At 42.9% G+C, this 22,479-nt stretch overlaps 1 protein-coding gene across 1 annotated transcript; it reads right to left on the reverse strand.

Moving 5' to 3' along the window:
- Positions 1–199: 199 nt before the first annotated feature.
- On the reverse strand, positions 200–22,085 carry LOC124692275 (DNA repair protein RAD50). Its single transcript, XM_047225614.1, has 27 exons — positions 21,705–22,085; positions 21,526–21,612; positions 21,210–21,377; positions 20,115–20,290; positions 19,858–19,972; positions 18,181–18,409; positions 17,752–17,930; positions 17,479–17,649; positions 17,019–17,123; positions 16,820–16,927; positions 16,150–16,361; positions 15,950–16,039; positions 15,203–15,330; positions 14,349–14,463; positions 14,142–14,271; positions 13,823–14,032; positions 12,988–13,196; positions 11,167–11,368; positions 6,608–6,777; positions 6,204–6,528; positions 4,350–4,475; positions 4,216–4,268; positions 1,374–1,524; positions 1,236–1,298; positions 1,009–1,142; positions 778–906; positions 200–494 (listed from the first exon to the last, which is right to left on the reverse strand). Exons 1-27 carry the CDS (start codon positions 21,825–21,827, stop codon positions 455–457), a joined length of 3,948 nt encoding a protein of 1,315 aa, XP_047081570.1. The 5' UTR covers positions 21,828–22,085; the 3' UTR covers positions 200–454.
- Between the last annotated feature and the right edge of the window lie 394 nt (positions 22,086–22,479).

A 22,479-nucleotide genomic window follows, 5' to 3' on the forward strand; every position in this document is an offset into this window, starting at 1 on the left:
ACACGACGAAAAGAATTATCATTCTTCTTTCTACGCAAGTTGTGTATGATCGAATTGAAGTTTATGCGAATGATAAATGTTTTTTCTTGTATATATCATGGACCAAACATATATAGAGATATGCTCAACGCTTAGAAAAGAAAGCACCACACGACACAATATTGTTAAGATGCCCGAAATCGTACCGCGAAGAAAAAAGAGACCATTGCAATGCACAGGCATTTAACTAGTTCCAATAAAGAAACAATAAACACAAAGCAGCCTCTTACATGCAAGTATTCTAGGTGAAGCTTGATTGACATAAACCAAAGCATAGAAAATTTAGAGCATGCCGAACAGATATCAGACTAGAGTTCACTGATAGCCGTTTCTCTGATGACCGCCCATAATATGAATGTCACCTACTTGGCCGGTAAGACATGCAACAAGTTTAGCGCTGAGGGCATACGAAACATCAGTCAAAAATCTCTTGGGCTTCAATTTTGCTGTGTTGTCTGCAAGGTTTGGTCAAAGGTGTACTATTATCACGGAAAAGAAAACAAAATAGTACTGTATGAGATTGCAGTGTCTTTATCTTCTAGTTCTTTTTGGATCCAACACAGCATTTATGCATATTAGCAAAGTAACAATGTATGTGTCATCAGTTACCACCACGTAATGGTCTTCTATAAAAAGCAAAATGCGTATTCTCGAAATTCTTTAAATCAATGAATATATGCGAACACTGTATATAGGCATGCATGAAACATTTTTAAGAAAAACACAGCGTGCACTTACAGTTCATCCTTGGAGACTCTGTAATACTTCTCGGCAAGCTGCCTCTGACCAATAAGCTGAGCAAACCTCTCATCGTGAGTGATTATAATTAGCTGGAAATTCTCCTGGCCTTTCCTGCTCTCCATTATTCTATTATGGTGCACACAAGAGAGATGTTAATGGAGATTATGCCCAAAAAATGCTAATGGTACAAGCTCCAAATGATAATGAAATTGCATTGTTACACTGTACCTCAATAGGGCAGCAGCTAGGCTCTCTGCATTCGGCCCATCTAGATTGGTGGTTGGCTCATCCAAAGCTAATATGCCGCAATTCAGACAGAACGTTTCTGCCAGTGCTAGTCTGATTATAAGAGAAGCAAGCACCTAAAAAGCAGTGGAGATTGAGACATGATTCAGCATGCCTATCAAGTTCACAAAATCATGCTACACCGACAAAAGAAACCCAATAGAGTTTACCTTCTGACCAGCACTGCATCGCCCTCGCATTTCCAGCTCAGCACCACCATTTTGCATGACAACCTAAAGGATGGTTCAAACAATTAAATGTATCAGCAGTCCAAGCAAGTCCATGAACATTTCGCTAGTTTAACTTACACGATAACTATACGATCGAGTGCCAGCACCCTCAGAATCAGAATTGATGCTTATGCAATCTATGTCTTGGCCTCTGTATGTCTGCTGCCATAATTCCTTTATTATTTTATTGATCTCCTCCATTTTCATGGTATGGAACCGCATGAGAGCCCTACAGAAAGGCAAGTGTCCCGTTGTAAAGAAACAGTTAATATGAAACACTACACAGGTAAAAGGGATTTACTGCATAACCAAGCATCCATATATTTAAGAATAATTTCTTAGAACTAACCATTTTGGCCAAAATATTAACGACCACACACGAAAACAGTAGCTTAACATAACGCAACTCTATTAGAGCATCTCCACTCGGCCCCCTTAAAGGCCCCCAAACGGGCTATGGGGGGCGCCGCACGGGGACACCGTTCATCCAGCGCCCTAGGCCAAACCCAATCCGGAGGGAGGCTGACAGGGGCGCCGGATGGAGCTCGAAAAGGCCAGCCCTGTCGGCCGGACATTGCCAATATTCACTCCAAAACTATTCCATTTCTCCTCCACATGACCCCGTTCTTCACGGGCACCTCCTCCTCGGCGTAGTAGGCATCGTTTTCCCAAGGCTCACCGTCATCCTCCTTGCTTTAGGCCTCGGCTTCCTCCTGCGTGAAGGAGTGCTGCCTCCCGCCGTTCATGATGTCGGCCATGATGGAGTCGCTGCCATGGGGCATTCTGCTGAACGGTCCCTGCGTGCCCTGGCTGCTGCTACTTGCGGCGAACTGCTCGAAGCCGGGCTAAACAGGAGGCACACCATTGCTGAAGAGAGTTTGGCGGAGCTTCAGTGATCCAGAGAACAAGGCGTTGAGGTTGACGGCGCTAAGTCGTGGACCCAAGTGGAGCTCGAGGGAGGACGAGTGCCTCGCCGAGACATGGAAAATGGTGAGCATCGACCCTTTCACCGGCACTAACAAAAACTTGGAGTGCTATTGGAAGAGGGTGAAGGAGGCATTCGATGAGCGGCGGCTTTTGGATCCATATTTCAAGAACTTGCGCCATGGTCGTAACGACTCGGGCATTTCTCACCGTTGGGCCATGATCCAACATGCTTGGAACAAGTGGCACAGCGTCATGGAGGAGGTTCGCCGTGTCCACATTAGCTGCACCAACTTCGACGATCAAGTAAGCAAACTAGCCTCCATTGTGCATTGTTGGCCATTTTGAGGCCATTTGTGTCATACATTGTCGGCCATTGTAGATACGCGCCATGATCGCCGTCTACTGCAAGGACAACGACGACATTGAATTCAAGTTCATCCACGTCTTCGCCACGATTGAGACATGCGACAAGTGGATGGAGACGCGGACATGCAGCCTCTTTTTGTTCGCTAAATATTGATTTGCAGCGATTTGCGACGACGTGATCATCAAGACTATGTGATCGGTTTGCATGCGCCAAAACTATGTGATCAGCGATATTTATGTTTGAATTTTTCAAATCCATTTGAGCCCCGATAGGATGTAGTGGGGCCGGCGCCCCCCGATAAAGCCATGCGCCGGACACCGTATTGGGGGCACGAGTGAAGATGCTCTTATACCATGAAAGCAGCACGTTTAGGGATGTGATAGTCATGGCCCACCATCAACAACACAATTCCCGTTGCCCCAATGCAAGAAAATGAGCACCAAAATTGTCTTGTTGGCCATTGAAAACATTTCAATTCTCGCAAATCGTGATCTTCTGACACAATGATAAGAACGGTGTAGTTTTAAGAAATTTACTCTAAATAGCCCCTTAACTTCGAAGTGTAATATCTCCCCAGTTCTGAATTGGGCTAAAAGCATCAATTCTAGCCGTTGGTCTCCTAAATCTACCGGCTGAGAGCAATAGGATTCGTTGTGAACCATAATATTTCATTTTTTTCAAATTTTTCTCTACCACCGAAAGGATTGATTACTAATTTTCTAATATTTTGTACTCCCTCCGAATTCATATTAGTTGCATCTAATATATGAATCAGAGGGAGTACTTAGTTTCCGCATTGGACATTGATAATATTATTTTGCATTGGATATGCTATATATTATCGAGTCTATGGTTTTTTCCCTTTAACAAAATCAATCTATGATGTAAAGGCATGCATTGCACGTGTATATATGTACTCTAGATTAATCCAGTATTGTGTTTTCCTTTATTGAGTCGCACATACTTCTATACAGGACAGGCCAATGGTGACAATTGTAAATAACAAATACTATGTGTGAATTTCATGCCTAGTGAAACGTGAAAATAGGGTTCACAAAGACAGGAGCACGATTTGCATGAGAATATGAAAATTGCAGTGTTTTAAAGTTAACAGAGTGCTTTGACATGCACAAGATTGACATAGATAGCTGACAGAAGTTGACGATCTAACAGAAAATATGACATGATGTGAAGAAAGATCCTGTGAAGGCAATATTTTCGGCTTATTACTCTACTACATTAAAGGAAAGTAAGTACTCCCTCCATTTCAATGAATAAGGCGTCCTTGTTTTTCTTGTTTTTTTTCTTTGACTAAGAATTATTCTAAATATATAAAGATTGTTGGTATAAAATTAGCACCATTAGAAAGTGTTTTTCAATACGAATCTAACGATACTAATTACATACAATATAATTAAGATTTTGTTGCTCAATTTTTTGGTCAAAGTTTGTCTTGGAATACGTGTGCGACTTATTCATCGAAACGGAGGTAGTATATATTTAAAGAAAAGAATAAAAATATTATTTGTGGCAGTGAAGAGTACAATGTTAAGGAAGCCACTACAATATCCTGAGGTAACTACAGAAAAATATAAACATGATGGCAAGAAATGGCATTATACTCACTTGTCCAAAGCAGCATAGTATCGGTCCAAGTCCTTATTTGCCATCTCAGTTGTCTGCGACCACATCAGTTTTTTTTATCACGTAATAAGGTCACAAAATCACAGAAACTGAATCTGGAAGAGCATGTCATCTACCTTAAGTTGGAGAAGTTGATTAAAATATCTCTTCTCAATATCCTTGTACTGCGTCTGTTTAAGCTCAAGTTTGTGCTTTGAAATATTACTTTGATAAACAGAAATCGTTCCTTGACACCTATTATACTGCAAGGATTGACACAAAATCGAGTAACATGGTCGTCAACCATACATGATAATCTCACGCTAAGAGATGGAGTAAAATTATCGTGTGAACTAAAACTTTCAGAGTTATCAATTTGGTCCTTGTACTATGAAAAAACACATTTTCCCCATTCCGTGCATTAGGCAAGTCATCATACTTCTTGATCCGCCATTCGGAGCCCTAACCATAGTTTTTAAGGCATAGGCTTCGCTTAAGCGCTGAGGTGCCCCAAGATGGTAAGGTGTCGGCCCCACCTTAGACATGAAGTGTATGGCTGCCTCGGTCTGTCCAGTGTCGTAAGAGCTCTCTGCCGCTGCCTGTTCCTCGCTGCATCATCGTTGTGGCTACTCACCCCAGTCAAGTGTCCAGCGTCGTATAAGATCTCTGACGCTGCATGTTCCTCGCTGCACCATCGTTGTGGCTACTCCTGGGGATTGGAGATGACAACCACGCCGCCTCTCCGCACTCTGGCGAGCATCCTGTCGTGCACCTGGTTCTGTCGTCTCCTTCCCTTGCTGGATCTCCTCTGCCGTTGTGATGGTGAAAGGATGATGCGGTGAGGGAGAAGGGTGGGGCCATGAAGAGGAGGGAGGAGTTTTGAGGGCTGTGTGCTGCTACCGCAAAGAAAGAGAGCAGAAGATGTGTGGCGTCTGAGGTGGGGAAGAAGGGAAGGAGGATAGTGGAATTAGGTCAGGGGAGGTCCAGGAGGAGGTGACATGCTAATTTATCATACATTTTCCTCCTAAAAAATACACTACCTCTGTGCATAAAATGATGAGGGACAGAAGAGAAAATAAAATAAAATAGAACCAACTAAAATCTAGTAGTAGCTTCTACACACTTCTATTATATTCTAGGTAGTTTGGTCCTATAGTCATATGTGTTGTAGTGGTTTCTAGAGTGTTCTAGCTATGAGTTGTAACTAGGTTGTGTGTGTTTCTTTTCCTAGCTTATGTAGTGTTCTCTAGAACACTCTAGTTGTGAGTAGAGCTAAGTAGTGAAGGCTCATGCAGCCTATAAATAGAGGTCCAACCTCTACCTATGAAATCGGACTATGTACCCCTACCTATCAAATAAATGGAACCTTGTGTTCTATCTTAAGATCTTGGACTAGATCTTGTGTGTTGAGAGTTTCGGATTGAACTCTTGACAACCCCGCCCCTAGAGCGATATCTAGCTTACGCCCCTAGAGCGATATCTAGCGCAGCACGTTGAAGCGGTTCCTTCAACAATTGTGCTGCCCACATTGTAGCAACACGGTGGAGTTGTTCCTCCACAACCTTGTGCTGCTTCATAAAAGGATGTCGCAAGTTTGTCTAAATTTAGATGTATCTATACACTCTTTAGTGTAGATACATCCGAATTTAGAAAAATCTCCGGCATCCTTATATATATTATTTGACCAAACATGTTCATGGTAACCTTAAGAGATTGTACAAGAAACCATGGCCCTGACAACCTGCCTGCCACACTTACTGTTGGGGGTGGAGGTCAGGACTCTGGTGACCCGCTAATTTATCATGCATTTTCATAATACCAACACCTAGGTGGCATAACTTTGAAAATTAAAGTATGGCCATGCATTTTACTACTCTTAAAAGATGTACAGTATATATTATTTGACCAAACATGTTCATGATACCCTTAAGAGATAGTATAAGAGAATGTCATCTTAGTATCAATTATCTGAAATGAAATAAACACAATACCTCTGAAAGAAGCCTTTCTTTTTCTTGAGCATGACGTTTAAGATCAGCTTCTATAGTAGACATGCTGCCGATGGAAAGCACATTATCTTCAAGTAACTCAATATCATGCGTAAGCCGATCCACTTCGGCCTTTGTTTTCCTGTAGTTCAGGTTGTCATCAATGTTTCTTTTAAACTGATCTTGGGTCCGCAATACTTCTTTGCTCCTGTCTAGCTCAGCTGATATGTCTTGCTTTCTTGCCTCATGCTTCTGTAACTCGGACAAGTTCAGCCTATGCTTTTCCTGCAATTCATTAAGCTTCTCTGCTTTCTTTGAATCCAGGTACCTAAGAGGGTATTTTGGGGGCAAAGTAATTAATAGAAGTGGGACAAATAGGAAGAGCAGGAGTGAAAAAATATGTATACTCTTTGATTCGTGTGTTTAGAGTTCCAAGTGCATCGATTTCTTGCTGGAATCCCCTTTTTCTTTCTGCCAGCTGCTCAAACTCCTGCTCAAGCCTTTCCTTCAAAGCTTTATACTCTTGTAACAAGCTTTCTCTCTCTTCTGACAATGGAACAAGAGCCTCTTCTAAATGCTGCATCCACGAAAAATATAGAGTTACCGTGTCACTGATACATTGACCAATACACAATACAACGCAGGAGTACAACAAATACAATAATGAGGTCATGCCTCCAGGGTCAAAACCTAGACCTGCTGTCACAAGTATAACGTACATACACCAAATAGTTTCCACATTTGACCAAATGGACCCATAAGCTCATGACAGTAAACTTATCGAACTAGTTGTTAACTAGCAGTATATAGAAAGAAGTCTATATAACCCCCACAAGTTTCTAAGTTTGGACGCAGAACCCCCTCAAGTTTAAACTAGCACACTCAACCCCCTCAGGTTTACAAAACCGGGTAAAACACCCCCTCAGCCCAAGTCAAAGCTGTTTTGCTAACAGAAAGTTGTTTTGTTGACCGGTATTACACACCTGGACGCCACATGGTCCAGGAACCGTGTCGCCTGTGCGTGGCCATACTCTGCGACCCCCTGCTCTTTCCGATCGACAATTCCCTCGATCTCCCTCACGCCTTCTCGACCTGGCATGGCCACCGTGGCCCCGAATCCCCAAACCTCGCTGGCACCTCCCTCGGGAGCTTCGGAGAGCAGAAGCTCTGCCGTCGCTTCCGGCTCGCGGCCACCGGCGGCCATCTGGCGCGGCAGAAGTCACGACGGCCGACAGGCGAGCAGAGCAGCGAGCGGCGACGGCAGTGGCGCCCAAAGGAAGCCAGGGAATAGCTGGGGTCGCGATAGGGGACCGTCTTCCTGCACGACTGCCAGGGTGCTGCGGGGCCCGTCGAGGTTGAAGCCGGATCACTGTTGCTGTAAATCTTGGAGCCCGTCCCGTGGTCGGGACGATGGGCGCGACTGCGCGAGGCAAAGGCGCCTGCTGATGGGGCGGGATGACGGCATCCACCGTCTACACTATGACGGCGCGATGCCGTTCTTCTCCCTTCTCACGCACGACCTCCAGCCGTGGACCACGATCTCCAGGCGCCGGCGACCGCGAGTGCGTGCCGAGCTCATGTCCGCAGGATGAAACCGGACGCTGGCGCGGACATCGCCGATGCATACCTCAACTTTGCCTTCATCCACGGCCTACGTCACAAGTTCCAGGACATGTGCAGCTCGCGTTCCGCTACTGCCATGGCGCCTTAGACGATCAGCGGCCGGAGCCGGATACAGTCCAACAAGTTCGACGGCTACCTTTCCGGGTCCCCCGTGGCACTGGTCTCCATGGTGACAGCGTCTGTGGCCTTGCCGAGGACGGAACTCGCTGGGACATACCGCGTGAGCCACTCCAACCCATAGCTGGTTTTGGCATAGTGCCACATCACTAAAACAACATTGCGAAACAGCTTTCCAGAGGCTGAGGGGGTCAATTGCCCGGTTTTGTAAACCTGATGGGGTTAAGTGTGCTAGTTAGAACCTGAGGGGGTGTTGTGTCCCAACTCTAATACTTCTGGGGGTTATGTGGACTTATTTCCAGTATATATGATGACCAGCACTTTCAGTTCCATATGAAACAAGTTACTTAACAGTGTAACCCATACATATACTGCGAAAAGCACATAAAAATCACTGTGGTTGTTTTATACAAGTTTTCAAGTTGACCTGTGTTACAAGTTTGACTGTATAGTAAGGGGGGATGGAGGTGGACGCATGATTTAGGGCTTGAGCACAAAGAATAGCAAGGCCAGTCCCAATGAGCACGATGGGGTTCCTCCCTGGCTATGACACACAAGAAAATGAGCAACTCCGAGTTGAGGCAACAGTCCTAAGTGGTCAAAATGCTGGAGTTTTCTCAACTTATGGAGAGCTTCGCTAACAATTTTAGCCAAGAGATAATCTAAGGTTTCTGCCAAAATTTTCGTCCAACATTTTTTAAGACCATTTTACCCTCCCACCAAATCACATAATACTACCGTGCCATGGTACCGGTTCAGTTTTGCGCCTCTGCCTACAGTCCCAGTCCACCCGACCGCCCGTGCCTGCTCGCCACGCGCGCGAGAGAAGATGCGCCGGAGGGCCGTCGACCCCGGGAACGATGAACAGCGGTTCCCCACAGCAGCCCCCGCCGCGCGTGGCCTCGCCGGGTCGCCTCATCTTCTCGCCCCTACTTCCCCCACAAACCGAGCACTAGAAGCTTCCCCAACTAGCCGCCGCTGCGCTTCACCGAGCCAGGCCGCTTCCACCGTCGCCGCTGCAAACTCCCGCTCTCCGCCTGTCCATGCAGCCGTCACGGCGGTCATGTTCCCCGCGCTCCGCCGAACCAGTCCGCCGCCGTCAGGTTCCCTCGCGGTCCACCGGCTCAGGCCGCTGCCTTCCTTCGCTCTCCGCCAGACCAGGCATCTGCCTAGGAACGGCCGAATAGCAGGACGCGGAGGACGAGCAGGAGCCACCGAGCTCAGAGAAACCGGTCATCCCCATCCATGAACTGCTGCATCGCCGCACCACCGAGGTCGCGTCGAACTCCCTCAAGATCCAGTTGGGATGCATCATGGTGAGCGGCTTCTACAAGAATTTCCCTCAAGATCTTCCTTCAGAACGACGACGTGGTGAACCTTGAGGCATGTCCGGCGACGAGTACCAGAAGCAGCGTAGGGGCTGGGGAGCGGCAGCTGGCGCCCACTCGAGAGACGAAGGGGATAAGAGAAGTGATGGACGCGAGGAGGTGGGGGCTGGTCGGCTCGAGAGAGAGACAGCGGCCACAGCATGAGTGAGACAGCGGCCTTGCCGGCAGAGATTGCCGGTGGAGGCCCGGGAATCAAAAGATGGATTTGGGGATCGTGTGTGAATTTTCTTGCCTTGGATGTGACGGCCCTTCTGCTGCGTTACTTTTTTTTAAGAAATAATACTCTGTGCGAGGCTACTATTTTTCTACCGAAAGGACACTATTTCTCTACACGCTCATATTACGCCTAGAACACTGGAGACTGGGGAAGATAAGGTCGGCTTCGCGCTGCAGATAGGGGGCTCACGCTCAGAGGCACAGCTAGCCATCGTCGTTGCATAGCTCGCCGTAGTCGCTGCTTTAGATTCCGTGCCACATGAGAGTTTGTTCCGGATACGTTTTACTTGGAAAATTCGTGGCATACTAACCAAATTGGCCCAGTGCATCCCAACGAGCCCATAGGAGCCAAAGCTTAAGTATCAAGTCCGTCGACTTGCGTACGGTTGTTGCTGTAGTAAATATAAGAGGTTTATTAGTCCCACCTCGATCAGGCATGTCCTGCCGCACCGGTTTATATATGTCAAAATTCCTGGATTACCAAGCCTTGTCAGAAAACAACAAGCAGTGGCACCAATCTTAGGTCTAAGATCTACGACAGGAAGGATATTTCGAACCGCTTGGCCGAGAGCCCGAGACCCATCGTGGAAGACCCAAAAAAGCGACCTGTCGGCCAGCACAAAGGGAGGAGAAAGCCAAAGCAAAAGCACCGCTGAGGATGAAACGGAGTCCGGGGCATAGTCGCACACTGACGGCCGCGCATACTCCCGTCGCATCCTCTAGCTCGGGAGGCCACCAAACCAGTATTTGGGTAAGAAACAGTCCCCATCCACACAAGAGGGCACCTCAACTAGAGAGGACCCTCAGGAAATTTACGTTCTCATTCTTGCATTTTCTGTAATTTTGAGGTTCTTTACTTCTCACGTTTATATTAACTTACTTTGAACCATATCGTTAGTTTATTTCTTCTCCCACTCGGGTCGAGTTATCTAATATGTTTTTATGCATAGAAGAGATAAAGGTTGTCTTAGATTGCTTCGGTGTTGGTTCGCAAACAATTTTTCTCATTTTGAAGTGCATGAAGTGCCTACTAACTGAGATAATTTTTATTTGTATGTCGTGTTGTTCCAACAAGGATTTACGTTGTACAGGTAAATTTTAGATTTCCTCTCTCCCGGAGTCCCTGTGCAACGCACGGGCACTTCTGCTAGTGAAACCAAATAGATCTGATATGAATCCAAATCACCCAAACATATTAAAGAAAATCACCACACAATACAAAACTAGAGATAGCTTGAGATAAGGACGCCTAGCAACTTGTCGCTGATGCCACGGCTAGTGGTTCCTAAGCGAAGGTGGTTACAGGTGCACGCCTGGGCTTGAGCTAGCTCTGCAGGTCAGACCCCAAAATGCATCGATAAAAGACGGATGCTCTAGGATTCAGCATATATATAGATTAATGGCACCTCCCAATGGCTTGCCCAGATAAGAGAAGTTACTCCTCGCCTCAAATTAAAGAAGGTATGTCTCCCTTTAACTACTACATGAAAATGTGGCACAGGACGAAAATCAAACAGGGCATAGGTCACCACAACACAGAAACTTAAGGAAAGGAACCATATTTCAGTAACGAAAATATTAACTGGCCGAGTTTTGCAGAGAAATGGAGGTCAAATAAGTACCTTCTGATCTAGGTTCAGTTGCTCTTTTTCCTCGGCAATATGTACCAAATCTTGTTCAGCCTTTTTGAACTTATCCACTATACTTGAAGCACTTACTTTTTCTTCCCTAAGAGCATGCCACCGCATCTGAGCATTTGAAAGATCTTCAGTAAGTATTTTTTGTTGATCCCTGAGATGATCAACTTCACCAATCAATGTGTCCCTGTCAGGCAGATGTCGATAACCAACAAAGTTGAGCTTCCAAGCATGAGTCATATTAGAAGTAAGATATAATCTATTGACAAAGTGATCAGGGCAAACATGCATCCATAAAAAACGTGTCACAGAAATAATCTCCTTTATTGACAAACCTGGAAAGCTTAAGCACTGGTATCTTTTCGCAGGGCTAACGAAGGAAACAATTATAGAAACACCTACCCAGAAAATGCTTTCAGAGAGGTGCGAACAAGCTTTCTCTAATTCCCTTCTACAGAACAAAAGCAAAATGACTGGGGCGACTAAAGCAAGACTGACAACAGCACAAATGCACCATTTATATGCTCTATGACCGAAAGGAGAGAGATGAAAGAGAGCTTGCAGTTTCTCTAAAATCTTGGCTAGGCTCACTTGTGTAGATATATGTGCAACCATGTCTCCTCTACCCCTGAAATTAAACCGAGAGGTTCTTAGGAGATGAGCTTCCGAAAAAGAAGATGCATCTTGTCAGCACGGGTACTTGGGTAGTACTATCAACCCTTCTAAGCCTTGGGCTAGGATGTCACACTCCCCCTCTGTGCTCCCCTGTAAATATCCCTTGTAATTATCTTGTAAATATTTACCACTTAAATAAAAACTTAGTCCCCCTCCTCCGCAATACCCGGTATGTATATGAATGGTAAATTTAGTTGGATGCCATGGATCAAGGATGGTCAGGGTGGACAATTGGCAAGAAAAAAGAACGAACTATGCAGGAACTCTACGATTAATTATGGACCGTGCTATCTAGGGCATGTGCCCCAGATTAACATTCCGTTGGCACGGATTCAATATGGCAACAGCATGCATGCAGCCCAATGCCACGTAGGATTCCTTTTGTTTTTCAAACTTCAAAATGTTTTATCTCTTGAACCGTAAGTCGAAATTCAGATCCGTTTTCACAGTTAGCTTTTTCCTGACGAGATCTTCAAAACTAGATCCCATGTCGACATGTTTTAACAACTATTTTTTTCGAACCTAGTTGCCAGATGGTTACCAGGTTAAAAATTACAAGATTTTTTAACACAAAATAGAGTTGATCGAATACCCATTCTCTGAATATGTAGATAATTTCTATACAAAAAACACATGTAAAAGCTATCTGGTAATTGTTAAGTAGTAACCTGGCAACAACGGTGTTATAACCTGGCAACTGACATCTCAAAAAAAGATGTCGTCAAAACATATTAAGATGGGATCTTGTTTTGAAGCCTCATCGATGCGAACTCAGGGGTGAAGACACGGATCGTCAATTGGATTAACCATTTAAGAGAAAATTTATTTTGAATTCTTGGACATGAAAAAGATTCCTTGCATGCATGCATGTAGTTGGCACCTCCGCCCCTATAGAGACCGACGGCTGACGCCATGCGTCGCACGAAATGGCTAGACAGGGCTCCTACACTCTGTTCCAGTAAGTCAAAGTAAGTTACTAGAACTAAAAGGATCTCCAATAGTAAAAGGGGTCGTTTTTCAAATTCCCGAAGATAATTGTGCATCAAGCATCTTCCTGAATTTAGTTGGTCTTATATCATGGAAACTCCATTTGAGTTATAAACAAGTTTGTTCTCCGTTGAAAAATAATACCTTGCCCTCTGCACAGAGTTCAGCTCCAGCTGAATTTCCTCCAGAGATCTAACACCCTGGCCACGAGAATCAAGCTTATATTCAAGATCTTGGACTTGTGGTTCTAAGTCCTGTATTTCTTGCACATGCCTGTCAATAGTTTCAATTGGATGTAACAAGTCTTCCACTCCATCCCTGTCCATTTTAACTTGGGCAAGAACACTGACAAGCTGCAATGCATAAATAATGCAAGTCATAGCAAAATAGAAAAGTAATCATAAAAGATGGTTACAGAGATAGCACCTCTACTGCTGTGTAAGTAAATAAGGTATGATTTCCTCATCGGAACTGTGTTTGCAAAACGTTCAAGTAAAGTTTTCCAAGTGACAGTGCTCCTACCTAGCATGTGGGTGTTACCTAGGAGACGTGAGAACAAAATAATTTACCAACCCTTTGAAGAGGATGAAAGATTCCATAGCCTAGAATTTGAGTAGCAAGTTCCATACTTGTACAGCAATTTATAGATTGATTTACTACAAGTTGACGTGGAAGAAAAGATCGCAAGTAGTCTAGCCTAGTCTCAAAGAGCGTAATATCTTCTCAAGTAGCAAGTTCCATACTTGTACAGCATTTATAGATTGATTTACTACAATTTGACGTGGAAGAAAAGATCGCTAGAATTATGCCTCAGGAGTGGGGAATAATTATTAGGACAGATAGTGAAGCTAAGAAATATTCCTGTTTGGAAGTAATTTGGTGAAGAGAACACATGTCGTATAAGGCACTCTACTGTCTGCTATCCTTATTTTGCGTAGGAGAATTATAAATAAGGTTGTGCCAATAACAGATGACTAACATCTTCGAATGTTTGCGCCTTCTCACTTTCATCCGCCAAAAGTTGTTCCAAATCCTTCTCTGCTAAAGGTATAGCCTCTTTCCCCAGCTTCACATACTCATCATAAATCCCACGGAGATCATCCAATTGCTTGAAAAAGTCCTCAGCGTCCGATTTCACAATTTCCAGCACCTTCATATGCTCTGCAGAACTTGTACCTGTTGCCCTTTGCTGAAAGATGTAACAGACAGTAAGAACAGAGAAGGCATCAATCATATGCAGAAAGAAACTCTAATTAAAGGTAAAAAAACAGTATGCTACTAATTACTATATCACCCACCTTCTTTACAAACCAGTCCTCTTCATCAGGTGTGAAAGCGCGATCACAACAAGGGCACTTGTGAGAATCACGGGCAATTTTTTCATAAGGGTCATACATTATTCGCATTCCCTTTGCAAGATTGTACTGACTGCATATAGGCATAAAGCACTGAACTTGGGCATCGGCATGTGGATTACAGAAATAGCTACAATTATGGATACCTACTTTCTGTGTTTATCTCTATCGTCCATGGCATCTTTCAGTATCTTGGGGTACTTGTTGATGTCAACAGAAACCTTAGTAATTGATTGAAGTTTCGCGTCCAGATGCTTTCTTTTGGCTGCACAAAAGAATAACATTTATGAGTGGCATTCAACATGTGTCCATAATACAAAACAGTATTGACGGACTACATAGCTAAAGCATACAGCAGTTTTTGCTTAGACTTTTAGTGCATATCAATGTATTATTTCTCTTAGGTAGACTCTTAAACATTGAAATAAGTGTGCAAGCCAACTCATGCTTCAGTTTAACCCAGGCAAATCGATCAACTAACAGTTTGTGTGATGCATTAGTTGGCTACTGCATTCATCAAACTGCAACACTAGTTACCCTTACCTGCAAAAAAAACACTAGTTACCCTTGATCCCTATGTAGTGAGGATTAGAATCACTCTAAGGCTTATACCACACTATGGTAAAAAAACAAGCATGCCCAACAGTGCAATGTGTGCATTGTCCAAGATATTTTTTTGACGTGATAATTAAAATGGATCTTTCACATACTTTGGGTACATTCACTTTATGCTAATAAGAATGTACATTGTAGATTTGCATTGAAGGAACAATTTCTATTGCATATGCTCAACTTAGTACGCACTGAATCTGTCATCATTTCAAGATAGCATCGCACAAAGATAATACATCCTTAATAGCAAGGAGACATAGTGTGCAGGTCTCAGATTCTGGTTTTCCCGATTTCTAACATAATGGAGTTTTTACATGCCAAAGTATGTCAAATCAAGCATTGCTAAGTTGGTATGAAATAAGTAAGCATGGAGTGGTCATATCCAAATTTACCATCCAAATCTTTTTGAAACTTTGACAATCGGCTTCTAGCACCATCAACTTTCATCTGTGCAAATTTCAACAGTTGTTCTGCTTCCTGGGATTTTGAGTTCAATCCATTGTAATCCGCATCTACAGACCTGAGTAAATCGAGTTTTGTGGGGCCATTAGCAAACAAAGCACCAGAAAATATAAAGTGCCGTGTGTATTATTATTGCCTGATAAATTACCAGTTCGAGGGCAAGTTGGGTGTGTGGAAATACATGTACCCTTGCCCATATCAGGGTAGCATAACATGTTACTAGTTCAAGAACAAATTGGGTGTGTGGAGGCCTAGACGCAGCATTAACAGACTAAACCCTTGGAAAACACATCCATGTATATGTTTACAACTAACCTGTACGCTTACACTGAATACATACGAATTGCGCACAAGATTGATCAAACTGTACCTGATTAGATATACTACAACTAACAGTCCAGTAACCTCCAACAGAATGAATAGAATATCAATTGCATCGATGAAATAGTATACATATTACATATTTACATAGGCAAATTCATTTTGAACATGAGTGAAAATTAGACATATTATGTACTCCCTTCGATCCAAATTAATTGTCGCAGATTTAGGCATAATGTTGTCTATAATCTGTCTAGGTTCACTGAACCTGTGACAATTAATTTGGATCAGAGGGAGTACTAGAAATTCATTGGGGGAGACGATTAAATATATCAATAAAGCACTTGGATACAAACCCAAAAGCTTGAGTAATCTCCTTCTTGAGATCCTTTTCAGAAGGAAGCCACTTAAGAACACTTTTAATTTTGTCCTTGTGTTCATCATATCTGCATTTTACAAAATTTGTTATTTGAAAGAAAAACACACTAGACGAATTGGTATTGAAATATAACAAACCACGAAATCATAACACGGAGAAATTACAGGGGGGGCATACATTTTTTTACGTTTCTTTTTGCACTTTTCCAACTCATCCTTCTTCAGTTCTAGTTTTACTCTGTCATCAGCGTCATTAGTTATGTTATCCTTCTCCCGGTAAAGTGCTTTTATCTTGTGATCCAACGTATATATCTCTGGACGCTTCTGACTTATAATCAAATCATAGTCTCTTTCTCCCAGGGCAAGTGTCTTCCTCTCAACTTCGATTTGCTGTTGAAATCATGGGATTGGACAACATATTTATTTAAAATTAAGAATGACAAAAGAAATCCAAGAATCTCAAACCAAACAGGGACCGGCTGGGGGGCACAGATCCTTTAGAGCATACAGCTTTTGGACAGCTGAGGTGAAACTGTTCAATGCTGAGAAACTATCTCTCTTTTATGGTACTTCCTCAGTTTCAGTATATCTGCCCTTGGCCTCAGGAAATTTTGTTTCAATATATTTGTCCATTGACTTAATCAAGAGGGTAATTATTGCAATTTTCACATTGTGCACCTATTTAAACGCTTATGGATTGCTGATTAGTCATAATATGTTCTCTAAGATTATCTTCAATTAAATTCTTCTCAGATTAAGTGCTTCCTTGGTCTATGTGCCACAGAGGAAGTAAACGAATGAACCTTGCAGACCATTCAAGTACAGCTATAGTTAGGTGGAATACATACCATATGCCGCTCCCTTTCATCAATACGGGCCAGATTATACTTTGAAAGCTCCATTTCGGCAGCATCGCGCTCATTCTCTTTATCTTTCATGCGCCTCGAAATGCCTACCTGCAAATGTTTGATGTATTTAAGAAATGGTATCTGATATACCAGTTACAGAAGATCAGCGTACAAGCACAGTGTTATTTCCGTTACTAACCTGAGATTCTCTCTTAGATTGTATCTGGCCATCAACTTCAGAGTAGCGAGCATTTACTCTAAGATAACGTTCCCAAAGAAACTCTAGATGTGTATCATTAGATTTCTGCTCAACAAAAGCAATTTGATCATTAAGAGACATACTTGATAAGAAATCAGATCTTCAGCATTGACTCATTCAGAATCTACTGTCTGTACTGGACCCAATGCTTTCAATATAGTATGGTAAGAAGCCAAGAACCTTCCTTCAACACTTTTAACATAGAATATAACCATGAAAATGCAAAACAAAAATAGGCAAGAAAATTAAGTTACTGGGTGCAAAATAAAGTGCAATTGCAATACAATTCCCCAGAAATATTAATATTGGGCACGATTCCAAACAAAAGCAGGAGCAACTTAAGATCGAAGTATTCGCTTTTGCAACTAAATTCCAAAATACAAGGAAGCGATATTCAAACCTTCTTATCCTGCAAATCATCCTCGAGATTCGATAATCTTGCTTTAATTCTGTTTGTAAGGTTCATGGCAACATCATCAGTAAACAGAGCATCAGGGATTGTACCAAGATTATGTTTAGTGAATATGTTCCTGATGGCTGAGTCTCGTTTGTGCTTCACGGACATGTGAGCCTGAAAACAACATACTTTGATTTATCCTCATATCACAATGTCCACAATTCATTACAAATGGTAAGGCCAGCCAAAAGAAAGTACTAAGGATTACAGCATTACATTAGCTTCTGCCTGGAGCTTTCCTATTTCAAGTGTCAAATCATTCATGGTCACAGACAGCGAGGAGGTACTTGTCTTCTCATCATTCATCTCCCGTTCTAGTTTACCGATTTTCGTTTCCATTAATGTAATTCTTTCTTCAAATTTTGTTTGCCACTCCTTCAGTTCCTCGTCGGTATCTAATGGAAGCAAGATAAACGATCATTATGCTGAGAAGGAACCATTAGGCTCAGTGGTGGTTTGTGAAGCCAGCAAGGGCCGACTGCCCACTGCCAGCAAAAATCAATGGACCAAGTAGCTAAAGCAGACCAAGTAATGGACCGTATGCTCTAGCAATACTGTATTTTGGAAGACAAGGCCATGGCCCAGGATGGTCAGAACAACCCTCCACCACTGATTAGGCTGATGGCATGATGAGGAGTTGCTTACCTTCATTTTCCTCAGAAAGAGCAGCATACTGTTGCTGCTGAAGTGTAAAATATGTACTTCTAGCAGTTGCCTTGGTGCTAATTTGCTCCTGCAGTTTCCTCAATTCATTCATACCTGTTCCTGTATGACGGATTTTGCTTTCAACAGCTTCGATGTTTGTTTTCAGGTCCTCCATTTGAGTTTTCAGGGCATCTGACTTCTCTTGATCTTGTGCAATACTGTCATGAAGCTGCGAACATAGGGGGAATTGAACTAAATTCTCCGGTGGAAGAGTACATGTAGGTTTTCAGTGCAGAGTAAATGTGTTCAGTATTGCTGCATGTGAAACAATGAAACAACTATGTGCTTCTTTTTTGTAGATTCCAAGAATAATACTCCCTCCGGTTCAAAATAATTGTCCAAAAATGGATGTATCTACACACTAAAACATGTCTAGATACATCCAGTTTTAGGCAATTATTTTGAACTGGAGGGGGTATGTAGTTTGGCTGAACTCTTTCACATAAGCATCACAAAACCAGCATTCGACAAAGGCTCATGTGACTCCAAACAACTAGGCCTACCTATAACTGTAAGGGACACATTATAATTTCTGCTCGGGGCACTATTAGCCCTGGTTCATGACTGGCTGGTCGGAGTTTGTGGACTGGAACAGGTAGAGGAACTCATCAAGTGCAGTATCATGATAAGCACTTCAAAGAGTAGTTTTGTCAAACTTCCCACAGAAGTTCAGTTTCACAGTAATTTGGTATAGGCCTGCATTTCTAAGGTCTGAATTTTAAGATTTTGGTTAAGAAAAAGTAAAGCTAAAATGATTGAGCATGGCATGAACATTTGACTGGAGCATATCAGCAGACATATTCAGAGTCCTTGAGGTACTCGATAACCTTGCGGCGCGTGTGCAGGACTGCACAGTCGTTTCATGTACTCCCTCCAATCCAAAATAAGTGTCAGTGATTTAGTACAAACTTTGTACTAAATCAGTACTAAATCACCGACACTTATTATGGATCGGAGAGAGTACATTTAATGTTCCATAACAATTTATCTCAATAAATCACGCATATTATTAGGTTCTTTCAAAAAACGCAACCCAACAGAAATTTATGGGCAATGCAAAAGTTTTATTGGAAATAAATAAGCAAAAAAGATCAGTGACACAATCAGAAACTTCTGCACTGGCATATAAGAAACTATGGAGTTTAAAGTTCTGAGCCATCACAGCTTGACTCAATTCAGTAGCATAGCTGAATAAATTAAATTTCTCTAAACCTTCAGAGAAAAACAGCTACAGTGCCACCGCAAACATCAATATTCAGAAATATTCGAGCACAAACGGATTAGTAAGCCAGTGCCATCAAATCCTGTAAGTTATAGACAACGCCATTATCACTAGGTTTTCAGTCAATTTTGGACACCGACAGAGAACTTCTCAAGAAATATCATATTTTCCCTATTGCTTTAGTAGTGGCTTTTCTTGTTCTCTCTGGTCCTTTGTTTACATTGTCTTCTTTGTAACAAACAATCAGTGATTCTTGACTTATAGTTGTAATGCAATTGGCGAAGCTGGTCCGTTGCCAATGGCATTTTTCTAAATACCAATTTTTCCAGTAGCATCAGACTAATTTGCTACTTCTATATAGTGGCAATGTATCATGAACAGAAGATAAAAATTACCCTGTATGCTTGGTCTTTAAGAGTATGAAGGTTCTCCAGCTTTAACCTAAAAGTCTTGATTTCTTGTGCTTGGTCCTTGTGAAGTTTCTTTATGACTTCGAGAGCTTTGGTATAGCTGTACATTGAGTATGGAAATTAACCTCCAGGGAAGTAGAGACTTACTATCTTAAACAGATCGCAACAATCAAATAAGAAAGTTATGGTATTGGTGGTCAAAGCTTCTTAATTATTAAGCACATAGTGATGCATTGATGTACCGGGTAGCAGAAAAGATGTCGTCAAACTTTTTCTTAAGTGTTGACGGGTCCTGCAATGGCCAATTGGACTCATCTTGGTGCACAAATATAACATTCTCCAGTATAGCCTTTGAAACACCCATTAGGGCTGGAATCTCCCTATCCATATCAGCGCATCTGTAGCTGAGACAAACCTTCTGAACTCAAAAAAATAAATGAGGCTATGAGTTGAAAGAACATTTCAGCAGTATTCCAGAAAAACTAATAGCCTTCTAGCTACACATTATTGCTACAAATTACTTAGAATAAATCAAAAAAAGAGTTGTGAAAATTAAATTGTCTAGATTCACATGGATGTACATTTTGTATGTGCAAGAATTGTGTGAAGGTGTGAATATAATGCTCAAAACACAGAGAAACGTGCTAGAGAAGATTTTTCATGGCGGCAAACATTTATGGCCTTTCAGGCAATCTACATGTTTCCCGTGACATTTTGAGTTCTCTACTGATTCAAGCCTTTTGATATACTTCCATCCACATGGGGTAACAGAGTATTTAGGTTCTCTTCTGGTGTACCGTGTACAGAGCGAGAGAAGATAAGCTTCCAGCAATTGTTACTTTGTAAAAGCATTTGAAACCACAATAAAAATAAAAGTATTTAATGGCTCCAAAAGGCAGGAGTAAGAAGCAGAACTCTTGACCACACACCCACTGGACAAATTCATATTTATCAGGGGTATTCATGAGCCTGTGTGTATGTAACCATGGGGGCAGCATTACTGCATCATAGCTCGTGAACAGAGATACGCACAGCAAATATAAGTTTAAACTACATGAGGTGATTGGTGTTCAGTAACTCGTATCATTTTAATGATATACTCGAGTCAGAAACTGCAACAAATACTAGATTTATTTTTGGGGTTGCTTGCGTTAGTGCCATAAGCCAAATTTAAGTACCTTATGGCAATATAAATAGAGCAAGTTAAGGATTCAACAACCTTTTGTGCTGAGTTTGGCATAACATGGAGATTCAAGCATATCACATATGTGTATACAGCAGAATTAATATAGATGATTGCAAAATGCATATGAATCAACTTTAAGGCCAAAGAGGACCTCGCCCGTGTGCGGATTTATAGTCTGGAGAACACTCTCGATTGCTTTAAACTCCATCTTCGATGCCTTCTGGGTAAGCTGGAAAGAGCGGATGCAGACCACATCTTTTCCTGCTGCTGTCTTAAAACGCAGCTTAATTTGCCCTTTTGTTTCGGTTTCACCTGCTACCTAAATCCCACACAACCAACAAGTACAAAAGTAAGAAGCCAAAAGAAAAGGAGTACAAAATAGTAAAAGGACAACCCTCCAACGGCAAACAAGCATAAAACCTTAGATGTAATATTGAAGGGTGAGGTGAATAAGGACGGCGTATCACCTTGGGATCGTGGACGAAGGTGTGGCCGGAGCGGGAGTTGGGGGGCAACTCGCCGGTGCAAGATAGCTTTAGGCACTCGATGATCGTCTGTGGAAACCCAAAAAAATCCCAAGGGGGTCAAGCCGTGCATCTATCTATCGGTGCGATGAAGGGAAGGTAGAGTGGATTGGTGGGCATACGGTTTTGCCGGCGCCGTTAGGGCCGACGATGAGGGTGAGGGGCTTGAAGAAGGTGATGACGTTCTTGTTCTCCGGGTCGAAGCTCCGGATCCCCTTGATCAGCATCTTGTCCACAGTGCTCATCTTGCCCCCCGAAACCTATTCCGCCCCCTCCTCTCTTGCTTCGGTTCCGTCAAATTCTCCGCCGCCCCGCCGTCTCTTGCGTTCCTGCTTCGGCTGGCGTGCTATAGAAACCTACCCACGGGCTGCGTACCGGCATCCATCTATTGCTCCGCCACGGACCGGGAGACGAGGGGAGGAAGAAGGTGGAGAGAATGGTGGTGGGATGGCGGCGATGGGGTTTTCTCTTTAGGGTTTTGGACTTTCGTTTTTTTTTACTGATGAATTTCCAAGTGTTGCTTTTTTTTTTTTTGAGATTCTTTCCAAGTGTTGCTTGGCTTTTCTTTCCACATGCCTTCTTCTGTGGACTTCGTTTCCGCCTTCCAGCGAGGTCACGCACGTGCCCCGTGCGATCGAGATCCAATGGTTCCAGCCCGCAGCCTATTTTGTGAAGATGTACCATTGAGCTGGCTGAATATGCAACTCAAAAAGGTACACGATGAAGTTTGCAAGACAGTTGACAAGGGTCAACGATGGAGTTTGTTTCAGACTCAGTGTATTATAAAGGGCAAGGCTTGCAAGTTGATGATTGATGGTGGTAGTTGTACTAATGGCATAAGCAAGGCGATGGTGGCAGCATTGGGGTTGTCTACATGGCGTCTTCCTGAACCAAAAC

Source organism: Lolium rigidum, chromosome 2 (assembly GCF_022539505.1).
Source record: "Lolium rigidum isolate FL_2022 chromosome 2, APGP_CSIRO_Lrig_0.1, whole genome shotgun sequence".
Taxonomy (NCBI): domain Eukaryota; kingdom Viridiplantae; phylum Streptophyta; class Magnoliopsida; order Poales; family Poaceae; genus Lolium; species Lolium rigidum.